Raw genomic sequence first — 22,692 nt, 5'->3', positions numbered from 1 at the left:
TTGACTTAAGGGGTGTTACTAAAACTTCTATAACTTAAAATATTAAAGATAATTTTGTTTTGTAAAAAAAATAAAAACACCAATAAAATGTTTCATCTTACGACATTTAATGCATTAGTAAAAAAACTTCTTTAAGTTTAAAAAAAACACGACAAATGATGAAGTTGGCTGAATTCAAGTAATTTGATGTTACTTTTTATAAAAAAAAAATCAGAAAAATTTATTTCTGATAGTTATTCTCAAATATACCCATTGTTTGACCATTATAAAAACAAAAAAAACCTTACTTAATTGTTTAAGGATAGCTAAAACAGACTTTATTGAGGTCTGAAAGCAAACCGCACTTTTCGCAAAGTTATGAAAAATGTAGTTAAAAGGGGGATTAGCTGTTAAAAGAGTACATTTTTAAACCTTGGAGTTCTTGTTTTAGAAACTTATTTTCCTAAGTTAATAAATTCATTGCATTGCAAAATAAAGCCAGATTTCGGTTTTGGAATATTTAGTCAAAACATTTAAAGCTTAAGCATTTATTTTTTTCTGTGCATACAGTTCTAATAATATGGTGTTAAGTTGTTAATAAATAAACACTCACCAAGTCTAATAAAATAATTAATGACCAAATTTGAGTTTAAGTTTTTGAATTAACCTCGCTTTTGGTAGTAGAATTATTTTATAGCACTTGAATCTATAGTCTCTTCTCTCAGTAAATAAAGTGTTTGAATATACAAATAGCTAATTGAAATCTTTTGAAAATTTGTTTTTATTCCCATTAAAAACTGTTTTATAATCAGTTGGTTTATTGATAGGTTCTTTAAGTAGTAAACTATCTTTGTACATCCAATTGATATCAGATTCATACTCATGCTAAACCAGAAAAAAAATTGCTCCACTCAAAATTTTGATAACGTTTACAAATTCTTAATTTATTGAACTAAATTTTTACACCAACTTGATATGAGATTTATATTCCATTCTTTAACCAGCGAGGAGGTATGTAGAGCAGAGGTACTGCAAAGGTAAAACTAACTTCTGGTGATAAACATCGAATGGATATGTAATATATCTATAAAAAAATGTTACATATAATGAAGGACAATACATTTTTTAAATTAAATACACAAACATACAAGATCATACCCAACCAACATACCAGTTGCTCTGATTACAAGTTAATATATAAAAGCTAGATTTTTACATACATTTGATGCAAGACTAGTATTCCATTCTTTAACCTGAGCGAAGGTATTGCATAGGTATAAATAACTTCTGAAGATAGGAAACAGAATGGACACCTACCTACCTTGCATTTTAAATTTTTTTATTTGCTCCATATTTGTTTTATTTTCAGAAGTTAATTAATCAATTTGATTCAGTAGCTCCTGACTGTTATTTAAAGTGAAAAAGTCATCTGCATCTGCTGATTTTTTTTTTTTGGGTGGAGCTTGCGACAGTTGCATTTTAAAAAATTCTTCGTTTTTTAAAGCTTCAAAATTTTTTTTATATTTCTTATTTTGGCGTGTTAACTTTAGGCACATTTTATCAAACTCGTCATTACTAGGCATATCAAAATCAATTGGCAAAAGAAAACTCATAAAACTACATAAATCACCTCTTATTTTAAAGACTGTCATTAAAATGGAAATGACATTGTTACTGATCTTATCTGTCCTAATTAATCGCCTAACAAAAGGAAAGTTACACCTATCTTCCCAACCATTTTTCCATTCAATATGTTGTTTTAGAATTTCCTTCTCAGTTGAATACATTGTTATCAAAATAATATTGACTTATTAATAAATATAATAAAAACAAATAAAATAATATTAATTGACAAATATATGCACTAGATAAAAGTGGATTTAACAACTTATCTGATATTAGTTTAATAATCCAAAGAGAAAAATTCCGCGTAACTTTATTTACTTTTATACTTCAAAAATTGACTCGCCAAAGTTGTTTGGAGAATATTCGTTAATAAATAGTTTGGGACGTAACGCATAAAGGTTACGTCATCGCAAAAAAACGTCAACACAAATGTACGCCTAAAACTAACAAGATTAGTTGTAAAACATGACATTTTTGAAAACATATTTCATAACATAGCTGAAGGCACGTGAAATAATTTTTTTATTTTCATTTGCATAAAAGGTTGAAATTTTATTAACTACGTCATCCATCGAAAAAGTTACGTTTTGCATTTAAAAACGATCAATTAAAAAATATAAATGCTTTAAAAACAGCCTTTTTGTAAAAAATTCTATAAGATGACGCAGGAATCTGATAGAATGGACATTTAGGGTTAAGTGTTCCAAATTTCAAATATCAAGCACAAAGCTATATTATGATATCTTAGTTGGCCCAACTCATGTTTTCCGGAAAATATGCGAAAATTAGAAAAGTGGTTCTAAATTATTAAAAATATTTTGGCAATATTTATTTTTATACCAATTAATGTAAATATTTATTTAACAAGGAAAGATAGATCTTTTATATTTTTTTTTATTGCAAGATGAAAGCATTTATATAAAAAAGTTACTATTAATTTAAATTTTGTGAATTTTTATACTTTTTATGCGGAAATACTTTTTTTTTTTGATAAACTCATGACGTCACGCTCGTTTTTATATTGAGTGAAACAGCCGTGCGTGGCTTTTAATTTGTAGAAAACAAAAAAATCGTTCATACTCGTGGCCATTTAGATAATAAGGAAATATCACAGAATGTTGATCCACGTGAGAAATATCAGGAGTCGAATCTACGATAATTCCCCAGTATTTTGCTTTTTTTATTTCGGTAATAATGTGCGTTAAAACCTTTTGAGACATAATATCAATTAGCTCTTCGCAAATAGTTTAGACAAATAATTTACATTACCTTTGCCTTTATTTGCAAAAGTGTCAATGTGTTGCTTTAAAACTGGATCAAATTGAGTCAACAGTTCTAACATGCCTAAGCAATTTCCGTTATTTGACGATCCTATAACTTCATTATGGTCTCGAAATGCTAAACCTCTTCCGTCTAAAAAACGAATAACCGCAACTATTCTATTTAAGATTGCAGACCAATAATTAAATTCCCTTTTAATCTGGATTACCATATATTCATTGACATGAGTATTTTGTTTTATGAATTCTATCCACTTAATCATACATTGAATATGTTCCTTGCTGTTTTCGAGGCCGAAAATAGTTTGTTTAGCTTTTTTCCAATTGTAAAAGCCACTTTTGACAAATACGTTTTCGTAATCGGTTGAAAACAACTTGCAAACATAACAAAATACACATCCAGTGGATTCAGAAAACATTAACCATTTTCGGTCACACTTTTCGCCATTATTCATCACTTTTTGAAAGTATTTAACCGAATAATATCTGTACTGGTTTTTGAACATCCGCTTCGAAGATTCGAAATTAGAGTCTTTATTTTTAAAAAAAGCATACCCCTTGTTTAAATACTTCATTCGTTCATTTTCCTTTAATTGTAACGGCCATAATACAGGGTCTTCGCGTAGAATGGTATCTAGGAAAAAAAATCATGATAAATAAGCCTAATAAAAAAATAATAAGTGACAATTTATAGAATAAAAATATTAACTGCCTAAAAAGTAAATTGTTTGTTTAGCAGATGTTAGAGGTGTCATTAAAGATAGTAAAAATTGGAGTACCTGAGTCAAGCTCATTGTTATGCATTGTAGATTCAACACTTTCAACTTCTTGAATTTCATTTGAAGGACCTTGGCAGGCTACCTCATTTTCCGTGTTATTGTTTTCATCTTTTCTTTCATTGTTTTTATTATTATCTACAGTTTGTGGAAATTGCATAGTAGTTTGGTTTGATGAAAAAAAATTTGTCATTTTCGGAAGTTTAGCTACCATTTCCTCTCACTCCTTTCCTCTTTCCTTTCTTCAATCTTCTTTTACAAGCTCCACTTTCATATTTTCTTAGCATTTTAATTATAACTGTATAACCTGAAAAGTGTTAAACTGTTCTTTTTTTCTCTTTCACGAATTTAGCGCTTCAGCTATTAAATGCATTCACACAAGAACTCTTTTGTGCGGAAGTACAAAAGAATTGTAGAATTGCAATCGTTAATGCATTTTCAATAACAATATAATTATTAAGGTCATTAACATTTTCCGAAGGGAATTGTTTTTGTAGCAATTTGTACAAATGTTACATTCAATTATTGCTATAAGGCGCTGCTACCAATCTAGTAATTTTTTTTGTAGAAGTAGTTGCGCTCAATCGTTGTCAAAGACCGGAAAAAATATATAACGCAGCGTTTTTGTTGACAGTTATTTTATTTTTGTGCTTTTGTTTTCAGACAATTCAGTAAATTTAACTTTGGCTCTTTTAAGTTAATAAAAGATTTAATTTTCAGAGTTAATAAAAAATTATTTACTTTGAATCGGGGCCCCTAAAATTGTGGGGCCCAGGGCTAGTGCCCCCCCCTGATCCGCCTCTGATGTTAACCTCCACTTTATCAAGCTTTACGAGAGCTACTTTGTCAATCTTGATACGTTTTGCGACAAACTTCGACTTTTTTAGGTTGATGAACGGCCTAAATGTGTTTGTTAAAACTAAATCCAAATGATTATCAAAATTGTTCAATCATTATATCAGACATTATTTACTATATAATGTTTGTACAAAACTGTTAAAACGCTGCGGGTCGCCTCGAGTTTATAAATCGACTTTTGAAATCGACGAATATATATTTTATTCGTGTTATTTTTACACTAATAAAGTAAATTCCTAGTTTTCACAGAAATTCCGTTAAGTAATAAATTCTTAGAAATAAATCCATGTAATAAATAGTTGAAAAAAAAAGCTTTATCACACTTTGAAACACTTAGCATCAAGTATGGAAAGCCGTGGTAGAGGAAGAGGAAGGGGAAGAGGAAGAGGAAGAGGGGTAGAACCAGGTAAGGCCTTTAAATGGTTCCAAATTGGCCTACTTTTTAAAATGATTGTTGGTATGTGTGTGTATATGTACACATTTATATATGTATATATATATGTACATATATATATATGTATATATATATATATATATATATATATATGTATATATATATGTATATATATATATATATATATATATATATATATATATATATATATATATATATATATGTATATATATATATGTACACATATTTATATATGTATATATATGTATATATATATATATATATACATGTATATATATATATATGTATATATATATACATAAATATATATATACATATATATATATATATATATATATATATATATATATATATATAAATATATATATATGTATATATATATATATATAACTCCTAACTGATTGTCAGAAAGTTTTTCCATATTTTGTTGACACAAAAAAAAAAATTAAAATGCAAGATCAGAATTTTTTTTTTATCACTTGATAGACTGCCTGCCCCTACCAAACCCTCAGTCAATGTAGCAGCACTCTGTTGCAAGTCAGGCTATAAGATAGTCAATGTAGTAGCACTTCCTTGTAGCAGCAGGCTTTAAGATAGTCGATATAGCAACACTCCGCTTATGATTTACAGTAAAAACATAAAATTATTTTATTAAAAAAAACAACCACAAATATTTCTAAAAACATTCAGGTCAATTCAATTTACTTTATTGCGTTTTTTTAAAAAACAATTTATTTCCAATTAATTTAATGGTTTTAACTTTATGCCAACACGGAAATGTTGGACGAAAGTCAAAATTAATTAAAAGTGACGTATTTGTTGTCAAAAGAATCATTTTTTACCTTAATGTATTCCTAAATGCAACAATTTATAGAACTATATATATATATATATATATATATATATATATATATATATATATATATATATATATATATATATATATATATATATATATATTATTATATATATATATATATATATATATATATATATATATATATATATATATATATATATATATATATATATATATATATATATATACATATATATATCAGACCTTCCAACTTTTTTTTTTCAAACCCTTGAGGTTCATAAAATATAAACCTTGAGATTTACACAGAAACCTGGATACATGAAAAAAAAATTTTTAGAAGTACTTTTTTATAAACAGGAAAAATTAAAATAGTATGATAAGTTATATTTGATAAAAAAATAACTTTTATATTAATATAAAAGTTTTATATTAATATAAAAGTTAAAATAGTATGATAAGAGTTGTGAGTGAAAAATTAAAATAGTATAAAAAGTTATATTTGATGAAAAAATAATATTTTTATTAAATGTGTTTATAATTGCAAATTTTTTTTTTTTTTTTTTTTTTTTTACAAAGCTGAACAACCTTTCCAATTCAGCATTACTGTGAGGAATATTATTCCTAAAGTATCTGAAAAGATTTACGATGATATTGGAGGTGCACCTATGTTTCACTATAGAATCAACATTTTTTGGTACCTTATTTCGTAAATGATTATTCCAATTACTTTTGTTAAACGTTTCAAATTGCTACCAAAATTATCTGAAATTGTCCTTATTATTTAATAATAATCATTAAAATTATTATTTAATAAAAATTTATTCAAAAGCATTAGAGTCATTCCATGCCAATTGGACCAAGGTCCAACATGGACCCTCTCAGATTTTGATGAAACTTAGTAGGTTTGTTAATATCTATGAGAAAAGCAATTCCTGAAAATTTCAGCATAAAATCTTTTGTGGTTCATAAGGTACAGTTGTTTGAAATTTCTGATTTTTCCAAAAATAAAAACTTCAGTAGCAAAATAATGTTTTGTTCAGAAAACCTTCTAGTTTTTTTTATTGTATACAACTCTAGACTTACTTTGACAGTGAATTCTCAAATGTCGCATTTTTGCATAATGGCTACCAAAAAAAGCTAAAAAATTGTTTGCAAATATAAAAAGTTGATTTTTGATGAGTCAATATACAAAGTCTGCAATTTAAGAAGTGAAAAGACATATTTTTTTAGTTTCTATATAAGGTAGGCTTCCAAATTTTTAAACATTTACTGATTAGATACAAATCAGTAAAAAATTATATCTTCTAAAGATGGCTGCGGCTAAAACTTAGGAAAATGTACCTCCACTTCAAACCACCACTAACCAAGGATCAACACTGGTTTTAATAATATATTTTTTTTCTTCTAATTTAATAGACTTTGTTACAGTGATTTCAGAAAAAAAAATTGTGGGTACTCATGAGGAAGTTACAAAATCAGAACAATGAAAATTGCCCAAAATGCATAAAAAACAATAAAAATAAAGTTATTGTTGTACTTTAGTTTGTATTATATATTCTAATACAAAGTATGTATGAATTTAAAAATTTCATAAAAAAGTACTAGAAATAAGTCTTTAATTAGGCTTGAATTAAACTCAGTTTTTCAATAGCCCTAGCTCTTACCTGCCCCTCCCCCCCTATCCCAACCATTTACTTTTTAACATACACATTACTGCGGAGAACTTAAAAAAAAATATGTCTGATGTATGAATTGCTATATACGCAAACAAAGAATTCAACATACACATTTAAAAGCTGTGACATAAAAAACAAGCAAATTATCGAGTTTTCTCTTTATATCTTTATTTTGTTTACAAAATTTATCATTTCCTATATATTTGTTGTGCCAAAACTTATGGAAACCTTTGTTTCAAAACTTGTTTAAAAATAAATCTTTTTAGGTAGTAATAAAATAAAAATGGCAAGCACATCGCTAGATCTAACTAAATGTTGCATTGGAAAGGCATTAAATTATAATTGTCATGAAGTAAAATTTACCAAAATCAAAAAAGTTAAAGGTTTTGAGGAATCAACAAAAAAAGATCAAGAACTAGTACACTTGCTGAGTAAAGTAAATCATATTCAAACTATTTGTAATTACGATGAAAAGGTCTACTTGTATAGATTTGAGACTTCGTATGATGGAAGCTTTTGATAAGCCAACAAAAAATATGATATAGTTCCACTAACTTTTCCAGTGGACGACTTTATTTAAAAATTTTCAATAAAATCATGTCAACAAATAGACCAATTAAGAGACCATCATTGTATAGCCAAAAATCAAGCAGAATATTTGCAGCATCTAAAAATAACATTACCAAGTAATCATATTTTAGCATTACTAGACTTTACTGAAAATTACAGTTTTTTAATTCAAGATGCAGTACAAGGTTACCATTGGAACAACAGTCAAGCATTATTGCATCCTTTTGTTATTTACTATATGGAAGAAAATATGATAGAATGTAAAAGTATTTGTATTATTTCAGATCATTTGCAACACAATACAAAATCAGTTCATTGTTTCATCTATGAAGTAAAAAAACATTTAAAAGACTTGACGCCTTACTTTAACCACTGCATTTATTTTAGTGATGGTGCAGGTTCACAGTATAAAAATTATAAAAACATATCTAACTTATGTCACCATGAACTAGATCTAAAAGTATCTGGAGAATGGCATTTTTTTGCCACATCACATGGAAAGAGTGCTTGTGATGGCGTTAGGGGCTCTGTCAAAAGACTTGTAGCTAGGGCCAGTGTACAATCACTAACAGATCCTATCAATTCAAAAAAAATGTATGATTGGTGTGGACAAAACATTAAAGGAATACATTTTCAAAGCAATTTCAAATAATGCAATTGTATTACATTGCATAAAGTTTAAATTAGAAGAAAATTATGCTATTTGTTCAACGATTCCAGGAACAAGAAACCACCATTGTTTTATACCACAATCATTAACTACTTTACAGATAAGGGTGTTATTTGATAATATGTATACTAATATAAGTGTTTCTAAAATGCATCAACCCTAACCCTAACCCTGGTTCCACTTGCTTCTTTTACACCAGAAATTAATATAGCATGTGTTTATGATGCAAAATGGTTTTTAGGCAATATTGTGGAAATGTCTGAAGAAAATCAAGATGTTCTTATCAAGTTTATGAAGCTGTAGATTTTGTTGAACACTTTTACTTGGCCACATAAAGAAGATATTTGCTAGGTTCCAATAACGCACGTTTTATGCAAAATTTCATCTTTAAAAGTTCAATCAACAACTTGTAGATACTATGAACTATCAGCTTAGGAAAAAACTGAAATATTACATTAGTACAATAGCATAATTAACATAATTAATTAACAATGTACCAAAATTATTATAAATTTGATTTATTTGTTTTAAACATAGTTTTTTAGCAAAAATTTATTTGAAAGATTCAATGTTCATATTGATTGATTATTAGATAATAATATTTTTTATTACATAATCAACTTGTGCATTGTGTTGACAAATGAAATAACTTATATAAGTTATTATATTAACTTGGTATAAGTTGTAATCTAAATTTGAACATGATAATCAAATAAGTCAAATTAATGGGAAGGGGTGGAATAGTAAGTGAATTGGAAAAATATTACAAAATTTATAGTCGTGGTATTAAATATTAGGTAAATTAGACTAGAAAGTCTTTATTTTCATTTTAACCTAATAGGCTACTTATAAGTTTTATATGTAGTTATTTTATTGTCTAACATTTAAAACTAAATTTTATAGTTTTTATATGTGTATGTTTAGTAGTGTGTTTAGGGATTAAGGCACTTCATACATCAGAGATAAAACCAGATACGCTATGTAATGAGAAGTGTCCAATCACAAATTTTCTCTATGTTCTGGGCAAAAATGTGCATGGTTAAAAGTAAATGGGGGAGGTAAGAGCTAGGGCTATTTAAAAACTGAGTTTAATTCTAGCCTAATTAAAGACTTATTTCTAGTACTTTTTTATGAAATACTTTTAAATTCATACATACTTTGTATTAGAATATATAATACAAACTAAAGTACAACAATAACTTTATTTTTATTGTTTTTAATGCATTTGGGCAATTTTCATTGTTCTGATTTTGTAACTTCCCCATGAGTACCCACAATTTTTTTTTCTGAAATCACTGTAATAAAGTCTATTAAATTAGAAGAAAAAATATATATTATTAAAACCAGTGTTGACCCTTGGTTACCGGTGGTTTGAAGTGGAGGCACATTTTCCTAAGTTTTAGCAGCAGCGATTTTTAGAAGTCTATAATTTTTTACTGATTTGTATCTTATCAGTAAATATTAAAAATTTGGAAGCCTACTATATATAGAAACTAAAAAAATATGTCTTTTCACTTCTTAAATTGCAGACTTTGTATATTGACTCATTAAAAATCAACTTTTTATATTTGCAAACAATTTTTTAGCTTTTTTAGGCAGCCATTATGCAAAAATGCAATATTTAAGAATTCAATGTCAAAGTTTTATTAAAGTAAGCCTAGAGTTGTATACAATAAAAAAAACTAGAAGGTTTTCTGAAATTTCTTGTTTTTAAAATATAGAGCTTCAAAGTATGAACAAAACATTATTTTGCTACTGAAGTTTTTATTTTTGGAAAAATCAGAAATTTCAAACAACTGTACCTTAAGAGCAACAAAAGATTTTATGCTGAAATTTTCAGGAAGTGCTTTTCTCATTGATATTAACAAACCTACTAAGTTTCATCAAAATCTTAGGGGATCCATGTTGAAATCCTAACATTTTGGTCCATTTGGCATGGAATGGCCCATTATCATCAAAATTGTTGGTAATCTGTGCACCATGTTAAGCTAAATTTGCTCTTATATTTTTACTTTGTCGCAATTTTTAAAAATTCGGATTTGATTCATGATATAAACAAACCTGTCTTCAAAGCTATATGTTGGCACCGGTTTTAATCTATCTTGTGCACTTAGTTTTCATTAATTCTAGATGTAACAAGAACCTTTTCAGAATTTATATTGTTTTGAGCGAGAGAAATATTGAAAAAAAATTAATATGTTTTTTAAAATTTACCATGAGAATTCTGGATTAACCGTGAGACCGTGAGATTCGTTTTTCAAACCAGAGTCTCACGTTAAAACCTGGAGAGTTTGAAGGTATATATGTGTATATATATATATATATATGTGTATATATATATATATATATATTTATATATATATATATATATATATATATATATATATCTGTATATATAAATATGTATATATATATATATATGTATATATATATAAATTGAATCTTAATCAAATCAAAACGCAATTAACAGTTACACTAAAATAGTTTTCTGCTTTCGTCGAAGTTTGGAATACTTATTTTATATATATATATATAATAAGTATATAATATGTTTGGAATAGTTATTTATATATATATATATATATATATATATATATATATATATATATATATATATATATATATATATATATACATAATTACTTTTTGAATAAAAAAATATATGACATGACTTTTTGATGGAACTAAAGGTTTCATTCCCATCTAATCATTAACCATATATTTAAACCAAGAAGTTAAAAAACATTAAAAAAATACTAATTAAGCAAGATTAACAATAGAATAAGTTTGGGCGTCAAAAATTTAACGATTTGTTCTGATGTTGACATTTTGATTTTTGCTTTTTTTATTTAGTAAATTGGTGTCTCTTTGAAAATATTTTTTACTTTTTATTTATGTGTAATTTACACAATTTAATTGTAAGAATGTATCGAAGAACCTGACTACATTCTAACTAAATGACTTTTGTTATCATCTATTAATGTGCAAGATTTTTTTTTGGAAATTCAGTATTGATTTTATATTTTGAAATATTTAAGAATTCTAAATGGTTAGCATATTTAAGTTTAAAAGAAGTTTCGTGTGTTAAATTACTTCAAGTAACTCTGGTAATTGAATTATCAGTAGAGTTATTTGAAGTGACAGATTAGTAGACAATTTTATTTGTAAAGTAGTTTTTGAGTAAAGAATGTAAGTTTCCTATATGATATTAATAGATCTCAAAATGATTACCCTTATTGAAATTACAAATATTTTGAATTAGATAAACTTGATGAGGCTAAAGTATAGTCATGTATGGTAAAGTATGGTAAAAAATTTGTTATTTTCAAATTAATAGAAGCTTTGGAAAATTCAAATATTTTAAAAACATATAGTTGTTTTAATCTGATTGGAATAGAAGTTCTCTGTATTTTGTTAAAATGTTTTTCTTACCATAACAGAATTTCTGATTTCTTTTTGAGGTTTGGTCAACCATTCTCTGATTACAGTATTATTTCTAATCTTATCGTGGAAAGAATTTTCAGTCATTTTGGATATTTGCTAAATGATTTTAACACATAGCTATTTTCTTCCACTAAGTTAAAAAAAGCAGCAGTAAAAACTGTTTTGGTTTATTGATTGGATAGTTTGACCTTTTGGAGACCATATTTTAACCAATGAATGGTGCGCTATGGTCATAAAATAATAGATGCTCTTAAATTCCACAATGTTGTTTTATCCAATGGAATGGTTGCTAATATGTATGGACAAATTAAAGGGAAATGTTGTGATTGTAGCCTATTTAGAATATCAAACTTGTTTACCTAAACTAAATAGATATGCCATAAACACTGATGAAAATAAATTTTGTTTGTATTGTGATAGCACTTTTCCTTTGTAGAATAATTTATTATGTCTATTTAGGAACAATCAAATCCCTTCAACAGGATACATTTGAATAATTAATGATTCAGGTTAGAGTGATAGAAGAATGGATTTTTGGAGATATTATGACATATTAGGCATTTTTAGATTTAAAAAAAAAGCATTAAAATTAATTTAAAACTGGTTGGAAAAAATTACCTTATATAGGCCTTCTCAGGAAACGCTTGCAGTTGCATACCATATATGACCACGAATAGAATATTTTTGTTTTGACAACTTGGCCACAACATGTTGCATGTTTTAAATTATCGCTTTTAAAAAATGCGTTGAATATACAAATGTAAACTCAAACTAAAATTAAAAATAAACAAACTATAAACAGGAAAGACAAATAAAAACTAAAAAATATATATAACTAAACTAAAAAAATGAAAATCTTAACAAAAGATAAAATGAATGAAAAATAAACCAGAAAAAAGAGAAGTATTTAATGTTTTTAAAAAAGAATAATATTTTGATTTTGATTTTAAAATGCTTCACAACAAAGAATTTAGAAGAAATCAAAAAATAAAAAGTTTCAGAGTTTAATCCAAGCTCAATTACTTCAAAACTTATTTGAAACTTTTGATTTTTTTTTTTTGATATTTTCTTTTTTTTTATTCTCTAATTATCCATTAATAGGATTTGAACTCTCATCCAATGCTGATGCAACAGTTGTGCTTCATAAATGACACAATTAATAGACCTAAGCACTACATCAACATGGCTATATAGGAAAAATCTTTAAATTTTACTATCATTAAGATGCTTCTTAATTAATTTGTTTTATGCTTTTTTTTTCTCTGGCTTATCTTTTATTTATTTTATCATTCATTAAGTTTGTTTCTCTTTTCAGTTTATAGTTTGTTTATTTTTAATTTTCTAGAATAAAAATTTATGTACATAACAAGATAAAATTTTTAGCATACTTGAAAGCCGCTACCAGCGACTTGTGGTCAAAATTTAATAAATCAAAAGCTGCTATTAATGGCTTGCGGTAGTGAAAGAGTTGAAAACAAAATTCTTATTTTGGTTTCTTGCTAAGTTAATAGTTAAAGATAAATACCATTTTTTTAATTTGGCGAAGAAATAGGTGAAAAGAAAGAAATTGATAAAGAGTGGAAAACTTAGGGTTTAAAAATACCATTAACAAAATAAAGAATTAAAAAAGCTATACTTAAACCAGATTATACTTAATTACTTGACCAGATACAAGAATAATTAAAAGAGATTTAAAAAAAAGTACTTTAAAAAAAGAATTAAGAATGATGAGAGGTTTTCATTATGTAGATTTAAAAAAAAAAAGATCTTTATGAAAATGAAAATATTAATAGTCTTGGGATGATAAGAATAAAAGATGCAATGCCAGCTATCATGCCAGCTATCATGGCTTTGTATGCTAAGCAAATAGAATTAGTAGAACTTGATGGTGAATATTTTGAAGAAGAAATTGACTACTCTCCATTAAAATCTTCCTCATTGTCATCAGTTCCTAGTCACACTCCAAGTGATCAGGAATTTGATGATAATGAGGAGGATTTTATGCAAAAAGAAGGACAATGTTGGTTTAAAGTTGTTTCTTCTGAACACAAAATTGAGTTTGTTCAATATTTTTTATTATCATTAAACAAAGTTGAAAAAAATAACTTGTTTTTTAAGGAAATGATCTTAGAAAAATAACTGAAAATAAAGTGTCAAGGGAAACTTTGTTTACAAAACGTTATGATTATTGATATTGATACGTTTATGCTTAATGTTTTATTACTTCAATAATGCCAACATTAAGCATCTTGGCATTATTGAAGTGGAATTAAAAAAAATACTAAAATATACAGTAAAATCAGTACTAACAAGTCTGTCAATTTTGCATTTATACCCACATAACACATTGTGTTATGTGGGTATAAATTATTACACATAAAACTGAGCAATTGAAAAACCGAGCAATTGAAAAACTGAAAAACTGAAAAATTGTAGTTTTAATTATTTGTATTTATTACTCTTTTATAAACTACATGCTTTTTCATACTGAAAAATATTTTCTTTTGTTTGCAACTTTCATAGTTTTTAATGAGTTTTTATTATATTTCAACCAATTCAAATAAAGCATTTTTTTTTGATATTTTTAAAGAAATCTGTATGATCTAAAATAATGTTTCCTTTTGTTTGCAGATAACATTTTAAGTTTTAAAACATTAAAACCTACAAATTCACTAGATAAAGAGGATATAATGTATATAATAACTTTTTACCATAAATTTATAGTAGAATTAATTTTAACTTATAGGTTCCAGCAAAGAAGAAAAGTGTATTGGTCAAACTATAAAACAAGAAGGTAATGGAGTTTGTCAACCTATAAAACAAGAAGAAAAGGTAATTAGTCAACCTATAAAACAAGAAGATAAGGGAGTAAGTCAATCTAACACACAAGGAGATAAAAGGCTAGAAAAGCCTATCAAACAAGGTGAAATTTCAACAAATGCTAATACACAAAACGTTCCTGACGCAAAAGTAGCCAGTCTGGCTGCTGAATTAAAGAAAGGTAATTTTTGTTTAATTTATTTATCAAAATAAGCATAGCTTTGCTGTTTACTTGTTTTTTTCACTTTTCAAGTTTATCTACATTTCAAGCTTAGGCTTGATGATTTTCATTAAAATAAAAAGTTTTAGTGCTGTTACATCACACAATGACTTAATCATACTTTGGATGCAAGAAAAAAAAACAGTTGTTATCAATTATCAGATTAGTGTTGAATTTGAAATTTTTGTTTTTAACGATTTTTTTTACATGAAAAACAGTAAAAAGTGACCATGGAAAAATAAGGTTATATAAGATGTATGATAATGTAATATAAGAAAATCCATTAAAATATATTACACATTTATTCAAAGTTTACAGCACAAATACAGTTCAAAATAATTTAAATTTACTAAAAAACTTACAAATAACACTCAAAGAGTCATTGTACTTTGCGAATTCAGAACTTTATACTATCAATACCCTGTTGTCTCAAATCATAATTTTATATTATCAATGGTATGTTGTCTCAAATCATAACTTGATATTATCAATGGCCAGTTGTCTCAAATTTAATTTTATATTACCAGTATTTGAATTTATATTTTTAGTTTAGCATAATTTTATTTGTGACAAATTTAGTTTATATAAGTCAAAGCAGTAAGAAAATTAGTCAAAACACTAATAATTGTTTAAATCTTGTTTTTATTGAGTTCATTAAATTCAAGAAAGACACAAATGCCTTTTTTTTACTTGCATAATCAATTTTATACTTGCAATAGTTTTATATATATTTAAACATTTAAAAAAATGTTATACAATATAAGATAGTATGAGTATATAATGCGTAAGCGTGGATATAATATATGAGAATATATATGGACAATTCCATTTTAAACTTACATTACACATGCAACAACTTTATCAAATATTTGTCTATTTAAACTGTAGTTTAAAGTTTTAGTTATTTTGTATGAAAGCTGTTAGTCTAAAGAATAAAATAAGCTAAAAAGTTTTAAGTCTGGCCAAAAGAGGGCAAACTTATTACTGAAAATGCCACTTAACTTATATTACATGGAAACTAAAAAAATGCTTCAACTTTTAAGTCAGATTTCAACAAATCAGTAAAGCGGTTTGTATTAGAAAGCGGTTTGTATTAGAATTTCACAAGATGTTAAGAAGTCTATGCCAATTTTAAAAATATATAAAATTTTATCAGAGGTGACCGGCTAATAAAATAAACTTGTTTTTTTTGATACTATATATTTAACTTACTTTACATCACTTATGTTACAGAGCAATATTTATAGTTGATATCTATTATTCAGAGTTAGAGTTACGTAACAAAAGAGTTGCAAAAGTGTTGAATTCATTCATTGAAAATAATTAACAAAGGAAATTTTAAAAAACTGGTTGCACTCTTCCTGAGTGATTTTTCATAACATTCATGAAAGTTATCTAATGGAAAACAGTTTTTACTAGACCAAGAGCATCTTTAAATTTTTTTTTCAGTATTTTACAAATTAATAAAAAATCTTTGATTTGTCAAAGTTTTTACTTATGCTCCTTATGTTTATGTGTGTTGCCTTATTTTCATTAGGTTGAATTTTTAAAATGCTGCAACGTATATACATTTAAATCTTTTAAAATATTTTTGACAAAAAAACTGCTATCACAGTTTAAGAGGGAGAGGGGTTCAGGTATATGTGATCGTTTGTGACAGGAGGGAAGGGGTTAAGAAATGACAAATATAGGGTGATGTGCTATGGATGACCCATAATTTGCAAATGATTTGTTTTACTAAAACAAAAATAAAATAGATTCTAACTAATTTTTTTTTTATTAGAAGAATAGCAAACAAATCTTTTTTTTTTTTTTTTAATTTCTAAATACAAATATTTAATTCTTATTTTTATTTACTTAAGTGTATTTATATATGTCAACTAAAACAAGAATACATAAACAAATAAAAATAAATAATTTTAATTAACATTAAAAAAAATATATATATTTTTTCTAAATACTCTTAATATAAAAAGTTTCAGTTAGAATCTTGTCATACCAACGTGAATTACATAATGACATAAATCATTTTGTAAACAAAAACTTAACAAAAAAGTACCAGAACTTTAGTAAATGCATGTAGTTTTAACTTTCGCTACACATTTAAAATAAAAATTTGCTTTAACTAAGCATCGTTATTAAAAACTTTAAATGTGAAAACGTAAAATTTAATATTCTTTTGCATATATTATTAAAAAACTTAAGTTTTTAACTGAATTTTAGAAAAAATAAAACTTTATCATGATTTTGTTAATTTACGTTACATGAAAATTGCAATAGTTCTTTCGTTATTTTCTTATGATATATATATTTTATAAAGCATAAAATCTGACCTACAACAATTTGAATTTTATAATCAATATTCATTTGCTAAAAGTTGACAAAAAAGAGAATAACATTTGACTTTTTTTTCATTTTCCACTGTGGAATTGCCCATATATATATATATATATATATATATATATATATATATATATATATATATATATATATATATATATATATATGCAACCCGTAGATGTTGCCCGAAAGTTTTTTCCATATTTTGTTGACAAAAAGTAAAAATTAAAATGCAAGACCGGAATTATTATTTTTTATTAATTGAGAGACTGTCTGCCCCAACCAAACCCTCAGTCGATGTAGCAACACTCCCTTGCGGGTCAGGCTAAAAGATAGTAGATGTAGCACCACTCCCTTGCGGGTCAGGCTATTTGTCAGTCGATGTAGCAGCACTCCCTTGCGTTTCAGGCAACTTGTCAGTCGATGTAGCAGCATTCCCTTGCGAGTCAGGCTATAAGATAGTCGATGTAGCAACACTCCGCGCATGATTTACAGTAAAAAAAAATAAAAATAAAAACATTTTATTAAAAATATTAAAAATAAAAACATTTTATTAAAAAAAATAAAAATAAAAACATTGTTTATATTGTTAAAAACATTCAGAATGTTTTTAAAACATTCTGGTACATTAAATTTGCGTTTTTGTGGTTTTTTTTAAAAACGATTTATTTATAATTAAATTAATGGTTTTTACTTTCGTCCAACACGCAAATGTTGGACAAAAGTCAAAAGTAATTAAAAGTGACGTATGTGTTGGCGTAAGAATCACTTTTTTCCTTCCGCTCTTCCCAAAGACAACAAACTATAGATCTATATATATACATATATATATATATATATGGACATATATATATATGGACATATATATATATGGACATATGTATATATATATGGACATTTATATATATATATATATGGACCAGAAGAAACGGAGACAAACATTTTTAATCATTTTTTATTAAACCAACAAAAATTAAATAAGACAACGATGAATAACAACAACATGGACCTACCGCAATAATATACTCAGCCTGTTTCGAAGTGGCCTCCCGCGGCGATACATAAGCCCAAACGCGTCTTGAAATTTTCAGCGATGTGTCGCAGGTCTTCTGGCAACAATTGATCCCATTCCCAGCGCAGTGATTGCTTCAGCAACTCCAAACTTATGTGGCATGTAGCACAGGCCCTGGCCTCCAAAAATGACCAAATGCTGTAATACATCGGGTTGAGATTCGGCGAGTAGGGCGGCCATTCCGAAGATGCAATGAAGTCTGGAAAATGGGTCCAACACCAGTATTGAGTTGTTTTTGCCTTGTGAGCAGGGGCAGAATCCTGTTGGAATGTCCGATTCACATTGCCAAAGTACTATTGGGCCCAGTACCACAGTCTCGAGAATGTCGTGTTGGTAGACTTCTTGGTTGATTTTGACTCCTTTATCCACAAAAACGAGGGGGGTCTTACCGCTAGCGCAGATTCCGCCCTAGACCATGACAGACTGCGGCTTTTGGCTCCCTTTTTGCCATTTGTCACACCGATTCACATTTTATTTCGATTTCACAAGCGATTTTTCGTATGGAGACCCTCGAATTTCGCTTGACTCACTTCCTGATGATCTGGCGGTTGTCGTATGTGTTGACGGTGCGTCTTCTACCACTTCCTGGACAGCGACCATCATGGCCGAGCTTCTTGAAACGATTGACGGCCTTGAACACAGTTTGCTTAGGCACATTAAGCAAGCGAACAATATCACATTGATGCATTCCTTTACGAAACAACTCCAAAATTGCACTACGTTTATTTGACATTCTAAAAATATAATATATTTTAGAGATATCAAACTAAGAACATATATATACTAAACGTAAAAGCATGGAGAATCCGAAAACCAATAAAATTAATTGGATACCGTTAAAAACTTTATTATCAGGACATATTAAATTTTGTCTCCGTTTTTTCTGGTCACCCTGTATATATAAGCGTGGATATAATATATGGGTATATCAAATCACCTAAAATTTAAAAAATTTTGAACCATGGGTCTTCAAATTTTTTAAAAACCTCTTTGGCTATTGCATCTTAAAAAGAAAAGTTAACATATAAAATTTTAGCTAAAAATGTTGAGAGGTTGACAAGATACTGCAATTTTAATACTGACCTGGTTTCCTAAAATGACCCGGTTTTCATAACACTCTGAAAAAACATTTTTCTTAAAATAATAACAAATAAAAATGGCAAAAACATGAAAATAAACATATATAATGTTTTTTTGATGCTGAATTTAATAAATGTACTTAAAATGCTAAAATATAAAAGGAACATGCTTAAAAATTAATAAAACAACTAGTTTCTATAAAACAACTTTGGGGCCCAATATCTTAAAACACCCCAATCAAAAAAAATTTTTTTTTGCTGTTAATATTTTCAGCTGTTTATAATCTTACTAGGCACAAAAAATCTAACTGGAAAAACGACTGAAACATGCGGAACTTTAATTTCAAAGATGTATCAAATTTTCAATAAGCTATTTTAAAAAACTTTCAAATAGAATTCTGTAAAATATTGTATTTAGTTAAAAGACTCCTTAAAAAAAACAATTTTGTTATATTTAAGGAAGTCTTAAATAAGTCTTATATAATAACTTAGTTATTTGAACTTAACAACTGGAAAAAACATCCTGTTTTGTTTTATATAAAAACTGAATTAGTGTGATATGGATGTGCATTTGTTTTTAAAATTTTGACAACTTTTGTAAAAGTTTATTATTACAAGTTATTACAATTGTGCAGATAAGCTATATACAACTATACATACAATTATACTATATACAAAATACATAAAGCTATATGCAATTATATATACAATTCAATTACTTTTAGAAAATCTTAGAGTAGTTACGATAAATGAGTCACAAGACATGATGAGAAGTAGCTTAAATATTGCTCCTGGGAAGAAACTTTGCAAACCCTGTAAGCAAAAGATTGCCAAAAAAGCAGATCTTAAAGAAGAGAAGCAAAGTCAGGGTGAACAAGATGAAGATTTTCTAATATCATCATTCAAATCAAAAAGACAGGAGATCAATGAAGAACTTGAAAATTTTAATATATCTCCTCCAAAATCTCATTCAAAGTCATCAAAACATATACTCTCAGAAGGAAAGAGAAAAGTTGCGCGCATCAACGAAATGGTAAGTAACCTTACTAGAAAAACTAAAAGTCAATTCAATGTTCCCTCAAAACTGTGTTATGAACCAAATGACATTAAAAAGAAGGCTGAAAACTTTGATGATATTATGAGCTTGATAAAAGAAAAAATTTTATGTTCTGACACAAGAACTATTGTTCAACTTCTAACACTGGCACCCCCAAGTTGGTCAATATTAGAAGTACAAAATAACTTTGCAGTTACAGAATACCAAGCAAAAAAGGCTAGACAACTTTTTAATAAAAAAGGATTGTTGGCTATCTCACCTTTGTATAAAGGGAAAGTCTTACAAAAAGAAATAAAAGATTCTGTTAAACTTTTTTATGATTCAAGTGATTTATGTAGAATTATGCCTGGAAAAAAAGATTATGTTAGCATTCAAAAGAACGTCCATAAACAAAAAAAACTGCTTTTGTGTATTTTAAAGGAACTATATTTATTATACAAACAAAAAAATCCAGAAATACAAATAAGTTACTCAAAATTTGCTTCACTTAGTCAAAGTGGTGCATTTTGCCAGGTGCAAGTGGTACACATTCTGTTTGTGTTTGTTCTTATCACCAAAATGCCATATTGCTAGTAGATGCTTTAAATATTGGACTAAAGTATAAGGACTTACTTTCAAAAACCGTTTGCTCAGTAGAAAACAAAGAATGCATGCTTGCACAGTGTGATGATTGTCCTGGTAAAGAACCCCTCACCAAATATTTGTATGAGATTTTTGGAGAATACGAAGATGATTTTGAGATACACTACAAGCAATGGCAAACTACTGACCGTACAACACTATTAAGTTTAACAGCTGATGTTCCAATGTTTGTTGAACTATTAGCATCTTGTTTTGAAAAGCTACAAGCTCATTCTTTTATTGCTCACTCTCAATCACAGTACCTTAACCAACTGAAACAATATATGGATAAATGAAACATTATCATTATTGGCGACTTTGCTGAAAATTATGCTTTTGTTGTCCAAGATAAAATACAGAGCTATCATTGGAACACCCAACAATGTTCTTTACATCCATTATTCATATACTATAAAGATGATAAAGGTGAACTGAAACATATTTCTTACTGTTTTATATCAGATGACATTATACATGGTGTAACTTATGTGTACAAAATATTCCAACTAATCATACCAATATTAAAAATAAAATTTTCCAATCTGTCCAAATTACATTTATTCACTGATGGTTGCACAGGACAGTACAAAAATTGTAAAAGCTTTTACAATCTATGTCAACTAGAGAGCGAATTTTGCCTTAAAATTGAATGGAACTTTTTTGCCACGTCCCACGGAAAGTCACCATGCAATGGGATTGGTGATAACTGTAAAAAGATTAACAACACAAGAAAGTTTAAAACGACCGTACAGAAACCAAATTCTCACATCAGAAGCTATGTATGAATTTTGTATTGATAAAATCAAAGTTGTTAACTTCATTTACATAAAGGGATTGGACTTACAATTGCAACATGAAGAGCAAAAAGAAAGGTACACTGGTGTAACAACTCTACCTGGTACTCGTAGCTTTCATCAATTTATACATCTTGGAGATAACAAGGTTGGGGCAAAGATGTGTAGTACAGACACTAATTATACAATAATCCACAATCTTAAAAAGAAACAAGACATATCTCAACTTGATACTGTCACTTTAGGTTGTTATGTCGCTGTAGTCTGTGATGATAAGTGGTGAATTGGCATTGTAACTAAAACCAACTTAGAAGAAGTTGATGCTAAAGTTAAGTTTCTTCATCCAAATGGTCCATCAATCTGTTTTAACTGGCCTGAAAGAGACGACTACTGTTTTATTCCAAACACCAACATATTGAAAAAACTATCTGTTCCACAAGCTTGCTCTAGTTCTGGTAGAAACTATGTGTTTAAAAAATGCTGAAATAGAGGAAGTACAAGTAAAATGGGAGCAATATTGTAAACTATTACAAACACAGTCAAAATAACTTTCATCTTTGATACCTTTACAAATC

The 22,692-nt window shown here is 27.3% G+C and overlaps 2 protein-coding genes and 1 long non-coding RNA gene across 4 annotated transcripts in view; 1 reads left to right on the top strand and 2 right to left on the bottom strand.

The window, feature by feature from the left end:
* Nucleotides 1-511: 511 nt before the first annotated feature.
* LOC136075386 (uncharacterized) lies at nucleotides 512-1,953 on the bottom strand. The gene is made up of 2 exons (XR_010635885.1): nucleotides 1,200-1,953; nucleotides 512-1,063 (listed from the first exon to the last, which is right to left on the bottom strand). It is a non-coding gene; the product is annotated as an uncharacterized LOC136075386 (long non-coding RNA).
* A 641-nt stretch (nucleotides 1,954-2,594) lies between these two features.
* Nucleotides 2,595-4,005, bottom strand: LOC136074887 (zinc finger MYM-type protein 5-like). Its single transcript, XM_065787112.1, has 2 exons — nucleotides 3,665-4,005; nucleotides 2,595-3,519 (listed from the first exon to the last, which is right to left on the bottom strand). The coding sequence occupies exons 1-2, from the start codon at nucleotides 3,873-3,875 to the stop codon at nucleotides 2,834-2,836; spliced, it is 897 nt and encodes a 298-aa protein (XP_065643184.1). The 5' UTR covers nucleotides 3,876-4,005; the 3' UTR covers nucleotides 2,595-2,833.
* Nucleotides 4,006-4,198: 193 nt separating this feature from the next.
* Nucleotides 4,199-22,692, top strand: part of LOC100197980 (protein argonaute-2) — a 97,811-nt gene continuing 79,317 nt past the window's right edge. The window contains exons 1-2 of one of the 2 annotated variants that reach the window (XM_065788372.1): nucleotides 4,199-4,925; nucleotides 14,861-15,115. In XM_065788372.1, the coding sequence (XP_065644444.1) occupies nucleotides 4,865-4,925; nucleotides 14,861-15,115 (316 nt within the window). In that variant the 5' untranslated portion in view covers nucleotides 4,199-4,864. The remainder of the gene's footprint in view (nucleotides 4,926-14,860; nucleotides 15,116-22,692) is intronic. The other variant, XM_065788371.1, reaches the window with a different exon arrangement.

The sequence above is a fragment of the Hydra vulgaris genome, chromosome 01, assembly GCF_038396675.1.
Source record: "Hydra vulgaris chromosome 01, alternate assembly HydraT2T_AEP".
In the NCBI taxonomy this organism is placed as follows: domain Eukaryota; kingdom Metazoa; phylum Cnidaria; class Hydrozoa; order Anthoathecata; family Hydridae; genus Hydra; species Hydra vulgaris.
The sequence above is the reverse complement of the archived record's forward strand: the minus strand, read 5'-3'. Positions and strand labels throughout refer to the sequence as shown.

Bases quoted from the DNA above. Each gene is read 5' to 3' on its own strand.
- LOC136074887 (XM_065787112.1), bottom strand. From the start codon at position 3,875: ATGGTAGCTAAACTTCCGAAAATGACAAATTTTTTTTCATCAAACCAA. The intron at 3,520-3,664 runs GTACTCCAATTT...TTTTTTTCCTAG, and splicing joins TAACAATGAGCTTGACTCAG to ATACCATTCTACGCGAAGAC.